This window comes from Anabrus simplex, chromosome 11 (genome assembly GCF_040414725.1).
Source record: "Anabrus simplex isolate iqAnaSimp1 chromosome 11, ASM4041472v1, whole genome shotgun sequence".
NCBI classification, from domain to species: Eukaryota; Metazoa; Arthropoda; class Insecta; order Orthoptera; family Tettigoniidae; genus Anabrus; species Anabrus simplex.
Genome location: NC_090275.1, coordinates 34,281,506 through 34,304,563, shown reverse-complemented (window position 1 = coordinate 34,304,563; position 23,058 = coordinate 34,281,506). Strand labels below are relative to the sequence as shown.

At 41.2% G+C, this 23,058-nt stretch overlaps 1 protein-coding gene across 1 annotated transcript in view; it reads right to left on the bottom strand.

The window, feature by feature from the left end:
- Nucleotides 1–23,058, bottom strand: part of rsh (radish) — a 951,216-nt gene that overhangs the window by 115,341 nt on the left and 812,817 nt on the right. The window contains exon 7 of the mRNA XM_067155296.2: nt 6,658–6,802. Within this exon, the coding sequence (XP_067011397.2) occupies nt 6,658–6,802 (145 nt within the window). The remainder of the gene's footprint in view (nt 1–6,657; nt 6,803–23,058) is intronic.

Below are 23,058 nucleotides of genomic sequence, written 5' to 3'. Positions count from 1 at the left end.
TGGGGAGTATGACCAGTACCTCGCCCAGGCGGCCTCACCTGCTATGCTGAACAGGGGCCTTGTAGGGGGATGGGAAGATTGGAAGGGATAGGCAAGGATGAGGGAAGGAAGCGGCCGTGGCCTTAAGTTAGGTACCATCCCGGCATTCGCCTGGAGATGAAGTGGGAAACCACGGAAAACCACTTCGAGGATGGCTGAGCTGATCGAACCCACTTCTACTCAGTTGACCTCCCGAGGCTGAGTGGACCCCGTTCCGGCCCTCGTACCACTTTTCAAATTTCGTGGAAGAGCCGGGAATCGAACCCGGACCTCCGGGGGTGGCAGCTAATCACGCTAACCACTACACCACAGAGGTGGACCTGGACTACATTTACGAAAAAAACCGTAAGCCTCAATTCAGGATCGACCCCTCGACCTCCTGCATGTTAACCCAAAACTCTATCCACTGCTCCAACTGTACAGCACGACTAATATGTGCTGACAGAGGTAGTTACCCTACATGTGGTTACAGTGTTGCCAGATTGCCACTTTTCAACGACCTTTTCCTCCCGGATATATTTGCAGGACGAATTTTTGTGACAGACATTTTTTATTGCTGGCATGTGAGGGGACACGCTGCGACGCCCGAGTGCGCGAATTTCGCTTCACTCTGTACATATATATCACTATCACTATCAGCCATATTCAATCGTTTTTGTGATGTGGCCCCTTTAAGTCCGAAGCAAGGCAGGTTTTCATGAGGTCTCTCCATCTGGGATGATCTCGGGCGGTGTTCTGCAAATTAATCCCAGTAATCTTCCGGATGTCTTTATTCCATCTGTCCGGTGGTCTTCTCTTTGGTCTCAGATGATCTTTGGGACTCCACTCAAACACAAGCTTTGTCCACCTACCATCAGTTCTCCGAGCAACATGGCCTGTCCACTGGCATTTTTGGGTAGCCACACTTTCTAAAATGTCACTGACCTTTGCGATTGACCTGATGTAATCTGATCTCTTCTTGTCTTTCTTCGCGAAGCCTAGCATAAACCGTTCCATAGCTCTTTGGGCTGTCGTGAGTTTTTGATTAATAAACTCGCTCATTGTCCAGGTTTCACAACCGTAAGTCAGTACAGGAAGAACACGATGGTCATAAACTACCTTCTATAAGTGGGTTGGCATGTTGTATTTGAAGATTGAAGAATTTCTTCCGTAGGGTTGCCATCCTAGTTTGATACGTCTGAAGATTTCCGGTCTTAAGTCCCCTTTCAGGTTTACAAGCTGGCCAAGATAGACATATATATATTTCTCTAGTAATCTTGGTATTTATTAATTTACCGCTAATTTTAATCTTAATGTGCATAAAAGTAATTGTTATCTTCCATTTATGACAAAAATTAGAATCACATTTCACGGATACGATTCCTCCACGTACCCATGGATATGGTTTTGGACTTACTGTAGATGAAATCTAAATGAAAGGCACCTAGCCTTTCCAGATTCTGAGAAAGGATTAGAGGTGTTGTATGCAGCTGACGCACCCGGACATACTGTATTTCACATAAAAAGGGGTACGAAATCCAAATTTAAAGGCATTTTAAAGCCGATATTAACAATTTAAATATATTCGATATGAGTTGAAATTCGCCAATTATTGAAAATTAAACAAGCTAGATATGTAAAAAAATGTTACGTTCTTGACTTAAAATATGATATTACTAAGAATGTGTAGAAATAGTCCGCCTTCGTGGTGTAGTGGTTAGCGTGATTAGCTGCCACTCGCGGAGGTCCGGCTTCGATTCCCGGCTCAGCCACGAAATTTGAAAAGTGGTACGAGGGCTGGAACGGGGTCCACTCAGCCTCGGGAGGTCAACTGAGTAGAGGTGGGTTCGATTACCGCTTCAGCCAACCTGGAAGTGGTTTCCCGTGGTTTCCCACTTCTCCTCCAGGCAAATGCCGGGATGGTACCTAACTTAAGGCCACGGCCGCTTCCTTCCCTCCTCCTTGCCTGTCCCATCCAATCTTCCCGGCCCCCCCCACAAGGCCCCTGTTCAGCATAGCAGGTGAGGCCGCCTGGGTGAGGTATTGGTCATCCTCCCCAGTTTCATCCCTCGACCCAAAGTCTGAAACTCCAGGACACTGGCCTTGAGGCGGTAGAGGTGGGATCCCGCGCTGAGTCGTAGGGAAAAACCGACCCTGGAGGGTAAACAGATTAAAAAGAAGAAGATGTGTAGAAATAAAAAACGAAACAAGTCTCAATATATCAGAATAACAATTCGCCGACATTTTCAGTTGTCTACAAGTAAGCGAATGGATTATGTGATTGTATAACAAAACTTGAGGCTGTGTAGCGGAAGGTGTAAATAATCGCCACCTCGTATTGATATAATTGCCATCTATCGGAGACAAAACAAAGCAGAAATCACTGACACTACGATAAGGTTTGAAGACTCCCTTTCTCAGCCAGATGAGGTAAATAAAGAAAAACAGGATATATATGGGCCAACAATACCCTACTTCCAGAGAGCCTACAGCGTCAGGAACATACGAGTAAGAGAACTGCTTCTGGGTGCTGGAGGGACCATTCCCACACATTTTGTCGCCGGGCTCTGAGTGGCTCAGACAGTTGAGGCGCTGGCCTTCTGACCCCTACTTAGCAAGTTCGATCCTGGCTCAGTCCAGTGTTATTTAAAGGACCTAAAATATGTCAGCATCGTGTCGGTAGATTTACTGGCACGTAAAAGAACTCCTGCGGGACTAATTTCCGGTACATCGACGTCTCCAGAAGCAGTAAAAGAAGTTAGTGGGACTTAAAGCAAATGACAATTATGTATGTATGTATGTATGTATGTATGTATGTATGTATGTATGTATGTTCAGTCCGTCAGCGATGCCGCTGGTGGGATCCTCAACAGCTCTGCCATCAGCTGTCATAGATGGCCTAGGCATCACTGAAGAGGCGTACTAGGGAACTGAGGAGTGAGGTAGTTTCCCGTTGCTTTCCTCACCGAGCCAGAGTTGCTATTACATATCAGTCTGCCATGCCCACTGAAATGCATGCACCAACCGACCCTATGAGCAACATTTTCACACCATTCATAGCAGGGACTGGCTGCATAAGGAATGGCATTACTAGCATCGCTCATACCTCAGTCACTTTCACATTGTCAAAGCCAAGGATAAGACAGAGACAGATCAATGAAAGTAACAAAATTTCTCTAGCCTATACCAGAATACGTACATAGTGCACTGTAAACACTAGGTCCTGCCAGCAAAGGCATATTATTATTATTATTATTATTATTATTATTATTATTATTATTATTATTATTATTAAGACATTTTTTCGAATGGCGGCATTTGTACAGACAGGACAGAAATATTCAAGACAAAATTGTTACCACGATTATAACATTCTCAGTGGCAATAATGCGGAGCCATTTGTATGGAAAACATAGTATTTTAATTTCCTCCCGACAGTGTAAAAAAATGTTCATATCCTTGAGTACATTGACATTTCTTTTACGAAACCAACAGTACAGTTATTTTTTCAAAGAACTTGCGAGCTATTCTGAGTCCTTTCGCAAACACGTATTGGTGTTAGAAAAAAAAACCGGGCGAGTTGGCCGTGCGGTTAGAGTCGCGCAGCTGTGAGCTTGCATCCGTGAGATAGTGGGTTCGAGCCCCACTGTAGGTAGGCCTGAAAATGGTTTACCGTGGTTTCCCATTTCCACAGCAGGCAAATGCTGGGGCTGTACCATAATTAAGGCCATGGCCACTTTCTTCCCACCCCTAGGCCTTTCCTATCGCATAGTCGCCATAAGACCTATATGTGTCGGTGCGATGTAAAGCTAATTGTAAAAAAAGGAAAACGTTATAATCACACTGAAAAAATGGTGGTATCGGCCAAAGAAAGAGAAGGCCACGAAGGACGTGAAAATAATAATAATAATAATAATAATAATAATAATAATAATAATAATAATAAAATATATCAGATGTAATGAGGAAAAGGAGACTTATGTTTTTTGGACATTTATATCGAATGCAAGATAGTCGATTAACCAGTAAGATTTTCAGATATTTGTGGGGTATGAAATCAACGACAAGCTGGGTCAATGAAGTAAGAAAGGATTTAGAAAAAAACAATATAACAACAGAAGAAATAAATAATAGAGAAGGCTTTCGGGAAAAAGTATTGAAAATAGAAGGATTCCAAGGTAGGAAAGTAAAAAAGACTGGTTCAAAGTGGTCTGAAGACAGAAAGAAGAAACATAGTGAACAGATGAAAGCGTACTGGAAGAAAAGGAAAGAACAAAGAAGAAGGAATTGAAATTGGCACGTGGTCCTCTGGTGGCCCATTCGAAAGAATAATAATAATAATAATAATAATAATAATAATAATAATAATAATAATAATAATAATAATAATAATGTTAATAAAATACTAAAGAAATCTATGTGCATGCGGAGAATCTAGTACACACCATGCGTAAAAGAAGATTGTCGTTTTTTGGACATTTGAAGAGAAACTGATAGACAGACGAAACAATTTTTTTTTGCTATTGGCTTTACGTCGCACCGACACAGATATGTCTTATGACGACGATGGGGCAGGAAAGGGCTAGGACTGGGAAGGAAGCGGCCGTGGCCTTAATTAAGGTACAGCCCCAGCATTTGCCTGGTGTGAAAATGGGAAACCACGGAAAATCATCTTCAGGGCTGTCGACAGTGAGGTTCGAACCTACTATCTCCCGAATACTGGATACTGGCCGCACTTAAGCGACTGCAGCTATCGAGCTCGGTGAAACAAATATATATATATAAAATAAGAGTTTTGTCTGTACATTGTTCAGAATTTAAAAAGGATGGTATTTCTGTATCGGTCGTGTCCATAGTAGCAAGGAAATGCACTTTTTAATTTTCCGTAATTTCTGTCTGTCTGTCTGTATGTACACGCATCACGAGAAAACGGCTGAAGAGAATTAAATGAAAATCGTTGTGTAGTGTCCGGGGATAAGTAGCTACAATCTAGGCCATAAATAATCTTATTCACGCTGCGATAAATGGTAGTTAAAGGAAGGCCTAAAATTTCATTCTCAAAATTTATGTGATTAGTGGTCCTATCTTAATGAAAATCAGTATGCAAAGTCGGTAAAGAAGTAGCTACAATATAGGCTATAAATAATCCTATCCACGCAGAAAGTAATGGTATTTTAAGGGAAGGCTTAAATATAAATTCTCAAATTTTTATGTTATTAGTGGTCCTATCTTAATGAAAATCGGTATAAAAAGTAGGAAAGTAGTTTACGGGAAGGCCTAAAATTTAATTCTCACATATTTGTGTTATGAGTGGTCCTATCGACACCATATTAAATTAATATTAAATTATTATTAAATTTCCGATCATTTATGTCTTATACATTTTTACCGTACCGGTTATGATAACAGAAATGTTCATGAATTTGGATTTTTGTCACGAGAATATGGGTAAACGGAATTTAATGAAAATCGTTATGTAAAGTCGGAGAATTAGGAACTACAGTCTACGCTATAAATAATTTCGTAAGACGCGCTAATATTACAGCGTCGAAAGGAAACTAAATGTGAAGGCCTACAATACAGAAAGCTCATAACATTGAACAACAAGAACATTGACCATTGTTTGTTGTCGTTTTTTTTTGCTAGTGGCTTTACGTCGCACCGACACAGATAGGTCTTATGGCGACGATGGAATAGGAAAGGCCTAGGAGCTGGAAGAAAGCAGCCGTGGCCTTAATTAAGGTACAGCCCCAGCATTTTCCTGGTGTGAAAATGGGAAACCACGGAAATCCATCTTCAGGGTTGCCGATAGTGGGATTCGAACCTACTATCTCCCGGATGCAAGCTCACAGCCGCGCGCCTCTACGCGCACGGCCAACTCGCCCGGTGTTGTCGCTTTTAATCCCTACATTCATACTGACGTTTTTGTAATGGCCTAAGTTCACTGTAGTTAGGAAAACCACAAAGACAGTCTTTCTGAGAATCCCGTTGCGAAGCACGGGTACAGTAGCTAGTTTTTGGTAAAACCATAAAGCTTAAAGTACAACCAGCATGGTTCACACAGATATTAAATGACCTTAAAGAAGCGAACATTGACATTAACGTAACAGGAAGTTGTTTAGGTACAAAATTCAAAAAGTGTTCTTCAGGGGTGAACAAGGAATAAAAAGAAAGTAGCCACTCAACATAAAACAACTCCGGATGAAACAGATGTTGGCGGGGAGGAAGAAGGAACGTACTTTCTAGATGTGCTATTCGATTAAATAGTAAAATAATAATATATTTTACCAATATTATACCGGGTATGATTTTTCGAAATTGTGGGACAATATCTCATTTCAAATTCCTGCGCACTTATAGTCCCAAAATTACAGTTAAATACACAGAATATTTCAGCCACCACAATAACTCCAGCAATTGCACACGTTAAGAATTCTCTTAAATACAGAGGGGTAATGACTGCTGAGTCCCGAGCCCCTAAAACTAATCAACGATTACATTAAACTGATTGACTTTTTAATATAGACTACTCTGTGCCTTCTGCTGCTACACATTTCCGCTAGATGGCGTTAGTGCTGAAATGATCCAAGCACTAACCGATCAACGACGTGTATAGCAGCTAGTTATTGTTTGTGTTACCTTTGAGTCGTACTTTATCTCCAAGGATTTGCAGGAACTCGTCAAATAGCGGACTGTTATCATTATTGTCGAGGATCTCTTCCTCAGTGTACTGGCCCTCCTTCACGTAGATTACTCCAACCTTCAGCTCAGACTTGATAAACACCTGTAACATAGACAACCCTCATTACCCTTACGATCGTCAAGTTGAATAATATTGTCAATAGATGGGAACATGTTTTAAAATTTCAGTTGGATCGTTATGTTCTTGAACGATCTCACAGAAACCTGCCAGGGCATAGAAATACGTATTTTATATACAGAGAGACTCAGAAGTCCATTAACATTTGAAGAGGCAATACTCTACGGAATATTGGAGATAGAGAGGTAATAATTGACATACATGATTGGCATGATATGGGGTTTCATTGACACCAAAATAAAGCTTGAATGACAGTGCCTTTTCTGGTAACGTCAACATGCCGCGATTGCAGGCGCATATGATGATGCCCTCTCTCACGGCAGTTTCTTTTATACCGTACACGGGTCTCATGCAGCATCACTGAAGTGTTGCTGTCCAGCGCCATCTGTTGGCCTGCTTTTGCAACTGAACCCCATGCCATGTCAATCATGGGTGGCCATTTTTACCTGACGTGTTGCTGCTCAGCGCCATCTGTTGCTCATTTTGTGCACGTTATTTTGATGCCAATAAAACCCCATGTCAAGCCAATCATGTGTGACAATTATTACCTCTGTACCTCGAATATTCCATGAAGTATTGCCTCGTCAAATGTTAACGGACTTTTGGGTCACTCTGTATACAGATTTGAATTGGATTGAACTGAATGCAGTCGAATTTATGGATAATTTACATGCTAGTAAGGGTCAAGTGCCTTTTTATGTAACGTGTAGATAAATTAAGATACAGATCTAAGAATATGATACTAAATTAATGTAACATTTTATTTAGAACAGATTTATATTAGGACTAGTTGTAGGACCGCTCGTTGACGAGCATGTGCATGTGCAAAGTTATCTAACTCCCCAGCTACTTTCGGCCAATATTCAGGCACGCTGTTTTAATCGGAACAGCAGTAATCACATTTATTAGAGGCTAGCAGTTCCTCGGTACTGTACTAAGATATTATCTGAAAATCCCTAAAGTATAAAAGCTCAGAGAAGAATTGAGCTTCATTTACCCTATAAACTCTTTGTAAACCACGTTTGTGGTTTTGCCTTTTGGGGCTAAGATGACCATGCGGTATAGAATTGTACATGTGAGAAACAGTGTTCACTCAAGTCGAAAATACAAACAAAAATACACGTTTCTTTATTTTTCAAAGGGATTAAAAATTCTCTCCCCTTGCCGCTCCTGTTCACCCCCCAATTAATTGGATTTTCCCCCCAAAATATACGTGTTTCTTTATTTTTAATACCAATTTTTGTGTCTGTAATATCAGAAGTTTTTGAGATTAAAACATCCTCATAAAAAGTATTCAACACCTTTTTCACCTTTTTTCACCCCTCCTTAATGGCATTTTCCGAAAACAAAACATACGTGTTTCTTTGCTTTCAAAGGAGATTCCATATAACAATTTTTACGTCTGTAAACTTTTAAGTTTCTGAGATATACTTATTTAAACAATTCACCCCTCTTTTTACTTCCTGAGCGGTGGAATATAAAAAAATCCTCCCGTAGTGAGCCCCTACACTCCAATATAAATGTATCCCCAAAATTGTATTTCTTTATGGACAGTAGTTTTGGCTCGGCGATGACGAGTCAGTCAGTAAGGACGTGTTATTTTATATATATAGATGAGGCAGATTCGATTCTAACTCAGTCCGGTGGTATTTGAAGGTGGTCATATATGTCAGCCTCGTGTCGGTAGATTTACTGGAACATAAAATAACTCCTATGGGTCGAAATTCCGGCACCTTGGCGTCTCCTAAAACCGTAAAAAGTAGTGAATGAGACGCAAAAATCGGTAACATAATTATAATATTCCTCTGTGCATATTTTGTAGCAAATGGACTTCCTTTATACCCTTCACGATTTCAGTATAACTCTGCTTACACTCTGTATGCAACAAATCACACTGCCAACCACCACAGAAACACGCTAATAGTCAATACATCCCTCCACACACAGTTCGTGTCAGGAACAACATCCGACAGTTAAACAGGATCACACCCGTACGTTCGATGCAGTGTGCACCGGTGACTTCACCAGAATTCGGAAAAAGCGGTGGAAGATTATTATTATTATTATTATTATTATTATTATTATTATTATTATTATTATTATTATTATTATTATTATTATTATTGATTCGTTATGCCCAACTAAGGGGCGCGTGCGAACTTACTTAGCACAACATTTCTTCTTGTCTTTCCAAAATCACTTCATCCGTTCGCTGTGCTTTTTGCGTTCTCCCGTCCACCCTGTAACCTGTCTTTTAGGTTCATCAGCAAATTTGTGTTTGTTTATGAGATTTCTGATTTTTTTATGTCTTGCAAAATTTCTTCATTTATACCAATTTCCTGAAGATCTTTATTTATTTATGTAAGCCAGTTGTGATTTCTTAGAGACACTGCGAGGTTTAGTATTTTCTTTGTTAGCCTATTGTTATCCATCCTGATCAGGTGCTCAAAATTTTAAATCTTCTTTTTCTAATGGCGTCTGTGGTTTTTCTGTTACTTGATAGATTTCCCATGCTTTTCTTTTCATACAAATAACATTTTCGCATTTAGGTCGTACAGTTTTCCTGAGAAAATTTGCTCTCCTGTTTTTCGAAGTTTTTTGTTTGTAATCTGCCACCAATTAATCAGAGTTCCTGATGCATAAAGGGCTTCTAGTTTGACAACTGTGTTGTAGTGTCATAATTTTGTGTTTTGGGATGTAGATTTTGTTGTTGTATCTGCTCCAGACAATTTTGTATTCTTTTTGTAATTTTGTAATTCTTTCTTTGTTTGCTTGCTGATTTATCCCGTTTGGTTGTATAATTTCAGCTAGGTATTTGAATTTATCTCCTTGGGAAATGTTTCCCATATCTAGTGATTAGAGGAGGGTTGTTAAATCCGGATTTTGTACCTGCCATATACTTTTTCTATTATTATTATTATTATTATTATTATTATTATTATTATTATTATTTTTGCACAACGTTGTGCCCAACTAATTAGCGCGGTTGAACTTATTTAGCAGATGAATTTGCTTCCTTCTCTTCCCACAATCCCTTCATCCTCTCGCTGTATTTTTTCTTCCGTTCTTCCGTCCATGCAGATGTGGTTCTCATCTCAAATTATATTTGTTCACCAGCGTCCTAAAGTTAGATCTGTCACATATAATTTCACGTGTTACGCTGATTTCTTGAAGGTCTTTTGCAATTTCGAATATTCAATTCTCTGCCTCCGTAGCGTAACTGTTAGTGTTATTAGGTGCCGTCCTCGGGGGTCCGCGTTCGATTCCCGGTGCTGCCAGACATTTGAGAATGGTAGGAGGGCTGGTGTGTGGTTAAAATGGTGCATGCAGCTCACCTCCATTGCGGGTGTGCCTGAAAAGAGCTACTTTTACTTTTATTATCCACTTATTTTTGACTTTTAGTGAGGAGGCATAATTTAAAAATGGCGGCAGGGTTCGTGGACTTATTATCCTCCATTCAGGTGGTGGTAGAGGTGGTGATTATTGTTTTAAGAGGAAGTACGACTAGGCAACCATCCTCTATTAAGACTAATCAGAAAGAAAATATGGAAGGGATCCGACACTTCGAAAAAGGAAGGTATTGGCCAAAGAAAGCTAAGGGCGTGAAAATGAAGGACTCCCTAGCCCTCGGAAACCTAATAGCGTCGGGGTCGGAAAAGAACAAGAGTTGACCAAGGGAGGTCGGATAAGATAGATAAAAGTGAGGAGCCTGGCACAAAAGTGGAAGCAATGCCAAGACTCAACTAAGGGCCCCGTAGTTGCCAACCCACGCTCCAAAGTTCAGAGCCCCTCGGGCCACTGTTAGTCGCCTCTTACGACAGGCAGGGGATACCGTGGGTGTTATTTTACCGCCCCCACCCACAAGGGAAATCCATCATTCATTTTTCTAGTTTCAACTCTTCCTTTTGCTCGTTTCTGCCGAATACTAATCAAATCATTCCTTTCCATTATTGAATTTGTTACTCTATACAATTGACCACGATGTATTCACAACTACAGCCAACCTCCAGCTGAGCGCGCGAGTCAACACAGCGCCATCTTTAAACAGAGTATGCGTATGACGCCACATAGCGCTATTTTATGAAAAAATGTTTCAGATTTTCAAATTTTGTTTTGCAGCAGGTAGCCTTCCCTTTTTCTGTCAGCTGAGACATTGAACATAATTTTAAGTTAAATATTCTCAGCGATATATCCGTTCCACCCAAACACTAAGCGCGTCTTTACAACTTCCTTTGCTGTACCTGTTCCTGGACTACGCTAAGATCTTCCGAGTGTCTTTCATTGTCCGTTCTTTGAATATGGCCATAAAATTTCAGTCTTTTCTAATAGTATCTGATATTTTCTTAGAACTCTGGTATAATTGAGCAGACCACCTTTTCATCCACATTCCTATTGTTGTTAATTCACAGTAGAAACTAATTCTTCTTCTTCTTCTTGTTTTCTTCATCATCTTCTCCTTCCTATTATTATTATTATTATTATTATTATTATTATTATTATTATTATTATTATGGTATGCCCGACTCATTGGGTGAACGGTCAGCGTGCTGGCCTTCGGTTCAGAGGGTCTCGGGCTCGATTCCTGGCCGGATCGGGGATTTTAACCTTCATTGGTTAATTCCACTGGCCCGGGGGCTGGGTGTTTGTGCTATCCCCAACATCCCTGCAACTCACACACCACACACAACACTATCCACTATCCCTTTCATCCACACTCATATTATTCATTCATTCATCATTCAACTTCGCTAATCGGCCAACTAGGGACCGCGATAAGCCTCACTTTACGTTCTGGCATTTGTTCATTTTGCGATTGATCCACATCGTCTTCATTAGCTCACTGTGTTTAGCAAGACGTTCTTCTGTCCATATCACACCAGTTGCCCGTTTTACGTCCCGGAAAGTCCCAAAAGTCTTGATGGCTGCTCTGAAAAGATTTCGGTCTTCTGCATATCCTGCTTGTATGGCCAGTTCTTTAAGATCTTTCTTGACATTAATATACCATGTCATAGCCGTTTTTGGTTTTGAGTCAAATATACTGAAGATACGTTTCGTCCATCGAGAGTCGATCATCAATCGTATATGACCATAGAAGCGAACTTTTCTTCTTCTTCTTCTTCTTCTTCTTCTTCTTCTTCTTCTTCTTATGCCCGACTCGTTGGCCGATTGGTCAGCGTGATAGCCTTCGGTTCAGAGGGTCTCGGGTTCGATTCATGACCGGATCGGGGTTTTCAATCTTCATTGGTTAATTCCATTGGCTCAGGGGCTGGGCGTTTGTGCTGTCCCAAACATCCCTGCAACTCTCACACCACACATAAACACTATCCTCCACCACAATAACACGCAGTTTCCTACACGTGGCAGATGCCTCCCACTCTCATCGGAGGGTCTGCATTACAAGGGCTGCACCCGACTAGAAATAGCCACACGAAATTATTATTATTATTATTATTATTATTATTATTATTATTATTATTATTATTGTACCGGGCGGTACACCTCCACGCCGCTAATTTAAAAATTGCGCCAGGTGAAACTCCTCTGCTGGAGGAAGTCTGAACCTTATATACGCTATTAATTCGCTACCTTCTCAGAAGATGTCACCACGTGGAAAATTTTGAGTTTTTGAACTGTGTCATTTTTGATGTGTTTTTGTTTCGCCTGAAGTAAGAAGTGTGAACTTTCTCTCCTAGAGGACACTACTGAAGATCAACAATAGTGCACCCTAGTGCGGAGTCAAAGAACTATTTTGTTGGAGAAAATTTAATTTCAAGAGTTTGTTCTTTGTTAACTTTCTTTCTGTCATTGTTTAAGTTGGCAATATTTACCCCTTTCTTCCCCTTGTTATGAATGTATCCAATCCCGAAATTCTTCTATTAATTTCTGACCAATCTGGTGTATCTTCCCCCAACTTGTATCGGTTGCGGGTTCCTACCCAATAAAGAGTTTGTGGGAGGGTGTTTTCTTTCCCCTAACACCTAGAACCTTCCGCGAGAGGATATAAACTGCTGATTTTTGGGTCTCTGCGCCACTTTTGTTCCATCTTTCAGTGTGTTAAGTACATAGCAGGGGGCGGGAAGCGCCTCTTTCTTCTCCAGCCGTTCAACACAAGGTAATGGCCGATTAATAACTTCTTTCTTTGCTAGCTCAGCAGTTTAACTTTCGGGGCGGGTTCTAGGCCTTCAACCATGTAACCTTTTCCTAAAATGTAAAAACAACTGGTATCTATTCTATTTTCAAACGACATATCGGGATAGAGAGTGCTTAACCCTCTCGAGCTCCCACTCACATCGTCTTGAGGTGAACTTATTTTTCTCAACCAATTCTTCCGTAATGTAATGTAAATTGCTATTAAGTCACCTCTGTAGTATGGGATTAGCCCTTGTATTAACGGCCTAGTGCCAAGTAGGTCTTAAGCAAAGTGTATTAGGAGTGCAAGTTCGCCTCCTCTTAAATTGTATTTTAGAGGTCATGCATTAACCTTCTTGTCATTTAGTAGACCTCAGTAGGTTGGGTATTTTACCCCTGTGTATATGTCCTTTGAGGACAGCTTAAAGGTGGAGTTCGGAGTGGCCTATGATAGGCTTGTATTTTAGGGGGAAGTTGCCCTTTCTTGAAAATTGTGTTTCTGCCTCAAGGAGGCTTTTGGGTGTAATTGGAAGCAAATGTTTCTGGCATGTTTGGGGGTTTTCGGCCCCTTTGTTGTATGGTGTTCATTGTAAGGTTGGGCTCATTGCTCAAGAATTATGTTTCTGACTTTTGAAGCCCCAAATGGGGTACCTATGTAAATGTATTTTTTTCAATCGTGTTTCGGCTACTAAGTACCTGTTCTATTTGTTGTTACCTAATTTTGAAAAGAAAATATAACCTCGTTAAATTTTAAAATTAATTTCACTTTAGTAGCTTGAGACCTATTCACCACCCAGCACCTTCTTTCATGCATAACTACCACAAAAACACGGTAACAAGTGGTAGCAGAGCGTGGTTGAATGGGTCTCAATTTAGCCCCTTTTGACGGCTACACATTGTTTTGATCCGAACTCTAACCATTTTCTCAGTTGCTGGAATTTTTTGACTTTTTCAAAATTGTTCTGTCATCATGCCAGGCCCTCGCGATGTTCTCCATCTTAATTATTTGCGCAAAGAGGAGTTGATCTATGAAATAACTATCAGAAATGTGCAATCTGGAGGCACGGTTGCAGTAGACACTAACAAGCTTAGAGAGTCCCTAGATTTGCCCATTTCCATCCCCAATTTGGGAGAGAAAGAAATTGATGACTCTCTTTCCACGATCGTCGAGAATATTACTGGGCTAGCTTCTGTAGTTAGTTTTTTTGATGAAAATGATCCGTCTCCTAATCAAATTAAGCGTGTGCAAGGCAGGCTATATCATTTTTCGAATAGGGTTAACGATCTGTTGTCTCTAAAACTGAATGACGTTCAGAGGAAGGAAGCTAGTACGCTCCTGGAAAATATTTCCGAATTATCTAGTAAGGTCACTCTATTGTTAACTGGGGAAGTTCCTCCCAAATCTGATCAACCCACCATAGTGAATGCAGGTAGTGAGGAAGCGCCTCCCAAGGGAGAAGTTAATAGGATAACTGTTGCTGCTCAAACTATCCCTGCCCCATTGGACAACGAATCTGAACGTCGTGCATCATTGAGTAACATCCGTTCTGAATTAACTTCCTTGCCATTGAAACCTTTACCTACTATGTCACCCGGGTTTAGCAGCTTGCCTCATCCTTTGGCAATGTTGCTCAGAGGTATTTCTAAATTTTCTGTTAATACCACCAGTGATGTAATTGCATTTTTAAGATTTCTAGTTGAATTTCAGGATCATGCCCTTGTGTTTTCTCTTTCTCCATGTCAAATTTTGCAAATTATCTATCCGTATGCTATTGGTATTCTCTCAGATAAAATCGTAAGAGCCATTGCCGAGCAATCATCTATAGAGGATTTCCATGCCCATTTGCTAGCTAATTTCATCCCAGCTAGGGCCAGGTCCTCCCTTATTCAGAAGTACTATTATCGTGTACAGCGCTTGGATGAAAACTTGGCTGATTTCATACAGGACATTAAGTTTTATACTAGGGTGTTTGCCCTTCATTTTCCGGAAGATCAGATTGTACAGGCTATTGTAGAGGGAATTTCACCTCCCTATAGGTCATATTTGTGTTTCGCGGCGTGCCCGCAAAGTTTCTCTGAACTTGAAGCATTGGCCGTCTCAGCGGAAGGAGTTAGGTACGCCGGTTCCTTGCGTGTGGCAAAAGAACCCCCTCCTTCCTTTAGTAACACTCGGCCTCCACCTCGCCGACCAGTCACACCCCGTAAATGTTATGCTTGCGGGTCGCCTGACCATCTTCGCAATAAATGTCCATTGGTCAAAACTAGTAGGGCAAATACTGGAGCTGGTTCAGCGCAAGGCTGTTTTAAGTGTGGGGCCTTCTCACATATCGCCAAGAATTGCCCAAACTCAAATAGCACCCCCTCCTGCTCAACTTCTGGTGCAAATTCCACCTATGCCAATAATAAAAAGTGACTAGGGCCTTCGGCTGAGTCGTATAATCCACCTTCTCGAGACTCAGCCCCGGGTAAACAGGTTGTCCATTCAGGGAACGAGCAATTTTCAAATGCATCTTTTGAATGTCCCAAAGAGTGTCTTAGGATTGCGGCAGATTCCCCCGCACCTATTCCTTTTCTTAAGATTGAGTTAAATAACGAACCTATAACAGCTCTCTTAGATTCAGGTAGTGTTTGTTCTATTATTTCGGCTGAATGGTATTCTAAATTGAAATCTGTTTGTAAACTACCTGACTATGTCTCATCTCCTGTTCAATATGTTTCGGCTAATTCTTCTCCATTGGAAATTTTAGGTTCCTTATATGTCAAAATTCGTATTTTTCAATTCACATGGAAAGTTAAATTGTTTGTGGCCAAGCATTTGTCTTGCCCCATTATATTGGGAGCGGACTTTATTTCTCACACTGGTCTTGTGCTCGATCTTCAGAGTAGGTCTTGCTCTTTCAAATTTGCCTCTAATTGTAATATCCCTCTATTAAAGTGTAATTCTGTGTCATGTTCTTCTATTTCGCCTACCCAGGATGAGATGTTGTTAGACCTTAGACATCTACCTGAAGAGCAGGCTGATAGTATTCGCAAATTGTGTCAGTCGTTTCCCGAGGTGTTCTCTGATACTCTTGGTGTTACTGACCTTATTGAATACAAAATTGAGGTCACGGATTCGATTCCTGTCCGTTTTCCACCTTATAGGCTAACTCCACCTAAAATGAAGGCTCTAAAAGAAATCATCGATCAGATGTTGAAGGACGGTATTATTAGGCCCTCTAAATCGGCGTATTCTTCGCCTATTTTTCTAGTTCCGAAGCCCCAAGGAGGCTTCAGGCCTGTCATTGATTACAGGGCTCTCAATCGGAAGGTGGTGTTGCAATCTGTGCCCCTTCCTGACCTTCATTCTTGTTTTTCATGGTTTCGTAAGGCCAAGTTCTTCACCATCTTGGACTTGAATCAGGCCTATAATCAAATCCCCCTTGCCGAAGAGTCTAAACACCTTACAGCGTTTGCCACGGACTGGAATTTATACGAATACAACCGCGTGCCTTTCGGGCTCCCCACCGGAGCAGCTGTACTCACTAGGCTACTAGATAGGGTCTTCTCCGACATCAAATTTGAGTACTTATATCACTACTTGGATGATGTCGTCGTATTTTCAGAGACTTTTGAAGAACATCTAGATCATTTGCGAGAAGTTCTCGATCGCCTTCGTAAGGCTGGGTTAACGGTTAAGTTGTCCAAGGTTGCCTTCGCTAAGCCCTCTATGTCTTTCCTACGGCATATTGTGTCACCTGATGGTGTAGCTGTCGATCATTCTAGAACACAGGCCATCCGTGATTTTAAACCTCCCAAGGACATTAAAGGTATCGCCAGGTTCATTGGTATGGTGAATTTCTTCAGGAAGTTTATTCCTAACTTCGCTAATAGAGCGGCACCCTTAAATCTTCTTCGTAGAAAAGGCATCAAATTTGAGTGGGGACCTTCTCAACAAGCCGCTTTTGAAGACCTTAAATTAGCTCTTTGTAATGCCCCTGTACTTGCTATGCCTGATTTCTCGAAGAAATTCATTGTCCAAACCGACGCGTCGTCGTCAGCAGTAGCGGCAGTCCTTCTTCAAGAGACTGAACTAGGGAGGCGACCCATCGCCTATGCATCTAGGACTTTGTCGGCTCAAGAAGCCAAGTATTCCATCTATGAGCTCGAAGGTTTGGCAGTCTTATTCGCCTTAGAGAAGTTCCGTCTCTATCTGGAACATGTTAAATTCGACCTGGAGACAGATAATCAAGCCTTAAGCTGGGTCTTAGGTAGGCCGCGTCGTACTGGTCGTATAGCCCGTTGGGCCATCCGTATTTCTGCCTTCCAATTCGATGTCAGGCATATCAGAGGTACTGAAAATGTTGTTGCTGATGGACTCAGCCGTATGTTTTCAAACGACGTTGAGAACCATGAACCGGTCGACCGTTCATCACCTCCCAAGTCCACACTATTTGATGTTAATGCCATCTTAACTGATGCCCCCATGCTCTTTAGGGATATCGAGAAATACCAACATGAAGATCCGACGCTGGCTCCGATAATGGAAACCCTTTCTTCTGGGGAACATGTTGTCCCTTATGTTCTGAGGAATGGTGTTTTATGTTGCCCTTCGAGGCATGATAAGATGATGAAAGTTGTCGTTCCAGCTGTTCTTGTGCCTATGATCTTCAAGTATTATCATGAAACCCCATTAGGAGGGCATCTGGGTATCTTTAAAACTCGTGAAAAGATTCGTGAAATGTTCATCTGGAAAGGTATGGACGGTGAAATCCGTGAACTAGTAAAGGCTTGTAAATCCTGTTTGATTAGTAAACCAACCATGTCCACCAAGGTAGGTCTCTTGTCTTCGCATCAAGCATCGCGCCCCATGGAACGCCTGTATATTGATTATGTAGGACACTTCCCCCAGTCGAAGGGAAATGCCAACAAATTCATCTTTGTATGTGTAGATGGTTTTACCAGATTTTCTTGGTTATTTCCGACTAAGCTGGCTACCGCTCAGTCTACCATTACTTGCCTAAATTCTATTTTTGCTTCTTTTGGTCCGTGCCAATATATTGTATCTGATAATGCTAAGGCTTTTACATCTAATTTATTTCGTAAATTCTGTTTTGACTTATCCATCTCTCATGTAACTACTTCTGCGTATTACCCTCAACCATCTCTGGCTGAACGGGTTAACCGGAATCTCAGGTCCGCACTTATTGCCTATCATCATGAAGATCCTTCCAGGTGGGACACGTCCCTGCATTGGATAGCTTTTGCTTTGAATTCGGCGGTTCATGAATCTCACAAGTTTACTCCAGCTTCTTTGATGCTTAAGTTTGTTCCCAACTCGCCGCTCTTTAACCTCTGGTCTCTGAGTGACATTCTACCCGAGACAATAGATCCGGACAATATTAAAGATCTTTGGAAGAAGGCTAAAGCCAATCTTAAAGTGTCTCATGAAAAGGTTAGGGAAAGGTATGATCGTGGACGGAGACCCACCGCTTTGAAGGTAGGTGACCAGGTAATGGTCAAGAATTTTGTTCCCGCGGGCAAGCTTGCCCCCAGATTTCATGGGCCATGCATCATTCTCGATTTTCTTACGCCAGTTACGTTGTTAGTAAGCAATCCAGCCACCGAGAGGATATTTAGGGTTCACCTGTCACAGGTGAAACCAATGTAAATTTTGTGTCAACTTGCTTCATATAATTTGAAAGGAATATGAAGGTTATATTTTTTTTTTTGAGTTCAACTTTTAAGGCTTCTTGCCCCTTCTATAATATTTTGTCTTATATGTAAGCCTCTTGTAAAACCTTCCCCGATCCGTTAAACTGCCATTCTGTCCTTGCCTCGGCCATTACCACGCTCCCGTCTCCTGCTTCAATACACACTGTGGCTTGATTTGAGTAAATGCCATGGATATCTGCACGCCGCTGACCCCTCAACCTCCTCACCAAGCCTGTGCCCTTAAAAAAAAGAAAAAAAAATGATGATGGTCCAACAATATTCTGCCGCCTAGCTTTAATGTTTCAGTGCCCCCGCAGCCGCGCGGCGCCGTGCAGCAACTGGGTCCGAGGACGGGCCCCCCCCAGCGAGGACGACATATGCACGGCGAGCCGGAGCTCTCCTCCCGGCCAAGGCTGATGTGCGGCGCACGACCTGCTACTTGCCCGCAGCCTGTATATGTTCACCGCGGGCGCGGCGTGCTTCAACACCTCTGCTCCCCTCATAGTGCGGGCGAGTGGTATCTCAGGGTACTTGAGGGGTCCGAGCGGCCTCCTTTGGACGCAAGCCGCAACGGCCGGTCTGGCCATCCCACTTCATCACCATCAACTACATGAACAGTTACTATAAGTAATGACTACACTTGGGAATTTAACTGCAATATTTGGTGGACTATGCAAAATTTTTCATCACTTTTAAGTATTAAAAGGTTATCTTCAGAAATTCAACTTCTACAAATATAAAGACTTTACTTCACCTGCAACAACAAAATTTTGAAACTGAATCAAACCAAATTAAGAAATCTTATAAATGCTTCTGCAATCAATCTTCATATCCACATCAAACTTGGACCTTGTTTTCAAACAATTTCATGTGTCACCCCTGGAGGAACTTTTGGGGGGGGGGGGAGGTCTGTACCGGGCGGTACACCTCCACGCCGCTAATTTAAAAATTGCGCCAGGTGAAACTCCTCTGCTGGAGGAAGTCTGAACCTTATATACGCTATTAATTCGCTACCTTCTCAGAAGATGTCACCACGTGGAAAATTTTGAGTTTTTGAACTGTGTCATTTTTGATGTGTTTTTGTTTCGCCTGAAGTAAGAAGTGTGAACTTTCTCTCCTAGAGGACACTACTGAAGATCAACAATAGTGCACCCTAGTGCGGAGTCAAAGAACTATTTTGTTGGAGAAAATTTAATTTCAAGAGTTTGTTCTTTGTTAACTTTCTTTCTGTCATTGTTTAAGTTGGCAATATTTACCCCTTTCTTCCCCTTGTTATGAATGTATCCAATCCCGAAATTCTTCTATTAATTTCTGACCAATCTGGTGTATCTTCCCCCAACTTGTATCGGTTGCGGGTTCCTACCCAATAAAGAGTTTGTGGGAGGGTGTTTTCTTTCCCCTAACACCTAGAACCTTCCGCGAGAGGATATAAACTGCTGATTTTTGGGTCTCTGCGCCACTTTTGTTCCATCTTTCAGTGTGTTAAGTACATAGCAGGGGGCGGGAAGCGCCTCTTTCTTCTCCAGCCGTTCAACACAAGGTAATGGCCGATTAATAACTTCTTTCTTTGCTAGCTCAGCAGTTTAACTTTCGGGGCGGGTTCTAGGCCTTCAACCATGTAACCTTTTCCTAAAATGTAAAAACAACTGGTATCTATTCTATTTTCAAACGACATATCGGGATAGAGAGTGCTTAACCCTCTCGAGCTCCCACTCACATCGTCTTGAGGTGAACTTATTTTTCTCAACCAATTCGTCCGTAATGTAATGTAAATTGCTATTAAGTCACCTCTGTAGTATGGGATTAGCCCTTGTATTAACGGCCTAGTGCCAAGTAGGTCTTAAGCAAAGTGTATTAGGAGTGCAAGTTCGCCTCCTCTTAAATTGTATTTTAGAGGTCATGCATTAACCTTCTTGTCATTTAGTAGACCTCAGTAGGTTGGGTATTTTACCCCTGTGTATATGTCCTTTGAGAACAGCTTAAAGGTGGAGTTCGGAGTGGCCTATGATAGGCTTGTATTTTAGGGGGAAGTTGCCCTTTCTTGAAAATTGTGTTTCTGCCTCAAGGAGGCTTTTGGGTGTAATTGGAAGCAAATGTTTCTGGCATGTTTGGGGGTTTTCGGCCCCTTTGTTGTATGGTGTTCATTGTAAGGTTGGGCTCATTGCTCAAGAATTATGTTTCTGACTTTTGAAGCCCCAAATGGGGTACCTATGTAAATGTATTTTTTTTCAATCGTGTTTCGGCTACTAAGTACCTGTTCTATTTGTTGTTACCTAATTTTGAAAAGAAAATATAACCTCGTTAAATTTTAAAATTAATTTCACTTTAGTAGCTTGAGACCTATTCACCACCCAGCACCTTCTTTCATGCATAACTACCACAAAGACACGGTAACAATTATTATTATTATTATTATTAAATCACCACGGTAACTCGATGTGAAATATGAGGCCATAGGAGGTAGAAGCAATATCTGGTAGGAAGTAATGCTCTCACTTTTATCTCACGACGCCATGTCTTCTTTGTAACTTTTTTCAATTACAGTTCACAACAAGGTATTCTCCTGTTTCGTCTAACTTATAAAATGAAGGATGTGATGTTTGCGGGAGACTGAGGGCGGGGCGGAAGGCGCCTTGTTTTTAGTAGGTGGCAAAATTCATTAGCTAGAAAGCTTGACTAATTGATTCTCGTCTTCCTTCAAGTTACGCTACCTCTTTATCAAGATTCGTGGTACATTCAACACTCTCCTCTTATCCAGAGTCCTTTTATGTAATATCTCGCTCTGCAGCTAACTACATTCAGATGTTCTGTTTCTTTTGTTCGCTGAAAATAAACACCACGGGTGCAGAACACGATTATTTAAGAAAATCGTTATAATGTTACCTCCATATGTGGATCAATCAATCAATCAATCAATCAATACTGATCTGCATTTAGGGCAGTCGCCCAGGTGGCAGATTCCCTATCTGTTGCTTTCCTAGCCTTTTTCTAAATGATTTCAAAGAAATTGGAAATTTATTGAAAGTCTCCCTTGGTAAGTTATTCCAATCCCTAACTCCCCTTCCTATAAATGAATATTTGCCCCAGTTTGTCCTCTTGAATTCTAACTTTATCTTCATATTGTGATCTTTCCTACTTTTATAAAAGCCATTCAAACTTATTCGTCTACTAATGTCATTCCACGCCATCTCTCAGAGGAAGGTCCTACTAAAAGTTTAAGGACACCGGCATATTTCATTAACATGATTCCTGTCCTTAGACTTTTGGTCTCAGGCATAAGATATTTCTACAGGGAACTCGTACCCTGGAGATTGGTTTGATTTTCTAGAGGCCAATACAGAGGCTGTAGAATGGATAACATCTTTGGACATTGAAATATAATGTACTTGCTTTCTTGTTTCTGTATATATATATAATATATATATGCCATACGATAAATAAATAATAGGGGAACATTTTATGAAATTTTATTAAAATTTCGCTCTTTGTTTTGAAGTTATTAAATATTTTGCTTGTAATAATTGGAAAGAAAACAGTTATTTTTTAATACGTGAGGAAATCTGGACAGTTAATATTATTATTTATCGATATGGCCACCTGTGGGCCACGTTTTCACAATCTTCCTTCTGTCACGCAGACCGATAGATACCCTTCTCTTTACACTCTCGCCAAAGATTCTTGAGTCTTTGACTTCTTCTTGCTCGCTCTTCCACCGAGATGTTCCGTGGCTTCGCATGTTGCTCTTCAGACGCATCCCTCATTCCCGCAACCTTCTTTCTAAATGATGTCCTTTCTTTTATATCCTCCTCCTTGATACCTATTTCAGCCAAGTCATTGTGCACCTGTGTAAGCCATCCCGGTTGTTTTTTTCCACTTTTCCTGCAGAAGAAGTATCCTGTTGGCCAATCTCTCACGGTTCATTCTTTTGATATTCCCATAAAACGCCAGTCTCCTTTTCCTCATGAAATCTGGACAGTGCAATATGGGGATTACAATGATAACTTGTGTTGTAGAGAAACACAGCTACCTGTAGAATATTTATAATTGTACCTCTCGAAGACTAAATTGATAGGTAAGAAATTCAACAGAATTGAATGTCAGATTGGTGATACAAAGCTAGAACAGGTCGATAATTTCAAGTATTTAGGTTGTGTGTACTCCCAAGATGGTAATATAGTAAGTGAGATTGAATCAAGGTATCGTAAAGCTTATGTAGTGAGCTCACAGTTGCGATCAGTTACGTTTTTAGACCAACTTTGCTTTACGGCAGCGAAAGTTGGGTGGGCTCAACATATCTTATTCATAAGTTAGAAGTAACAGACATGAAAGTAGCAAGAATGATTGCTGGTACAAACAGGTGGGAACAATAGCAGGAGGGTACTCGGAATGAGGAGATA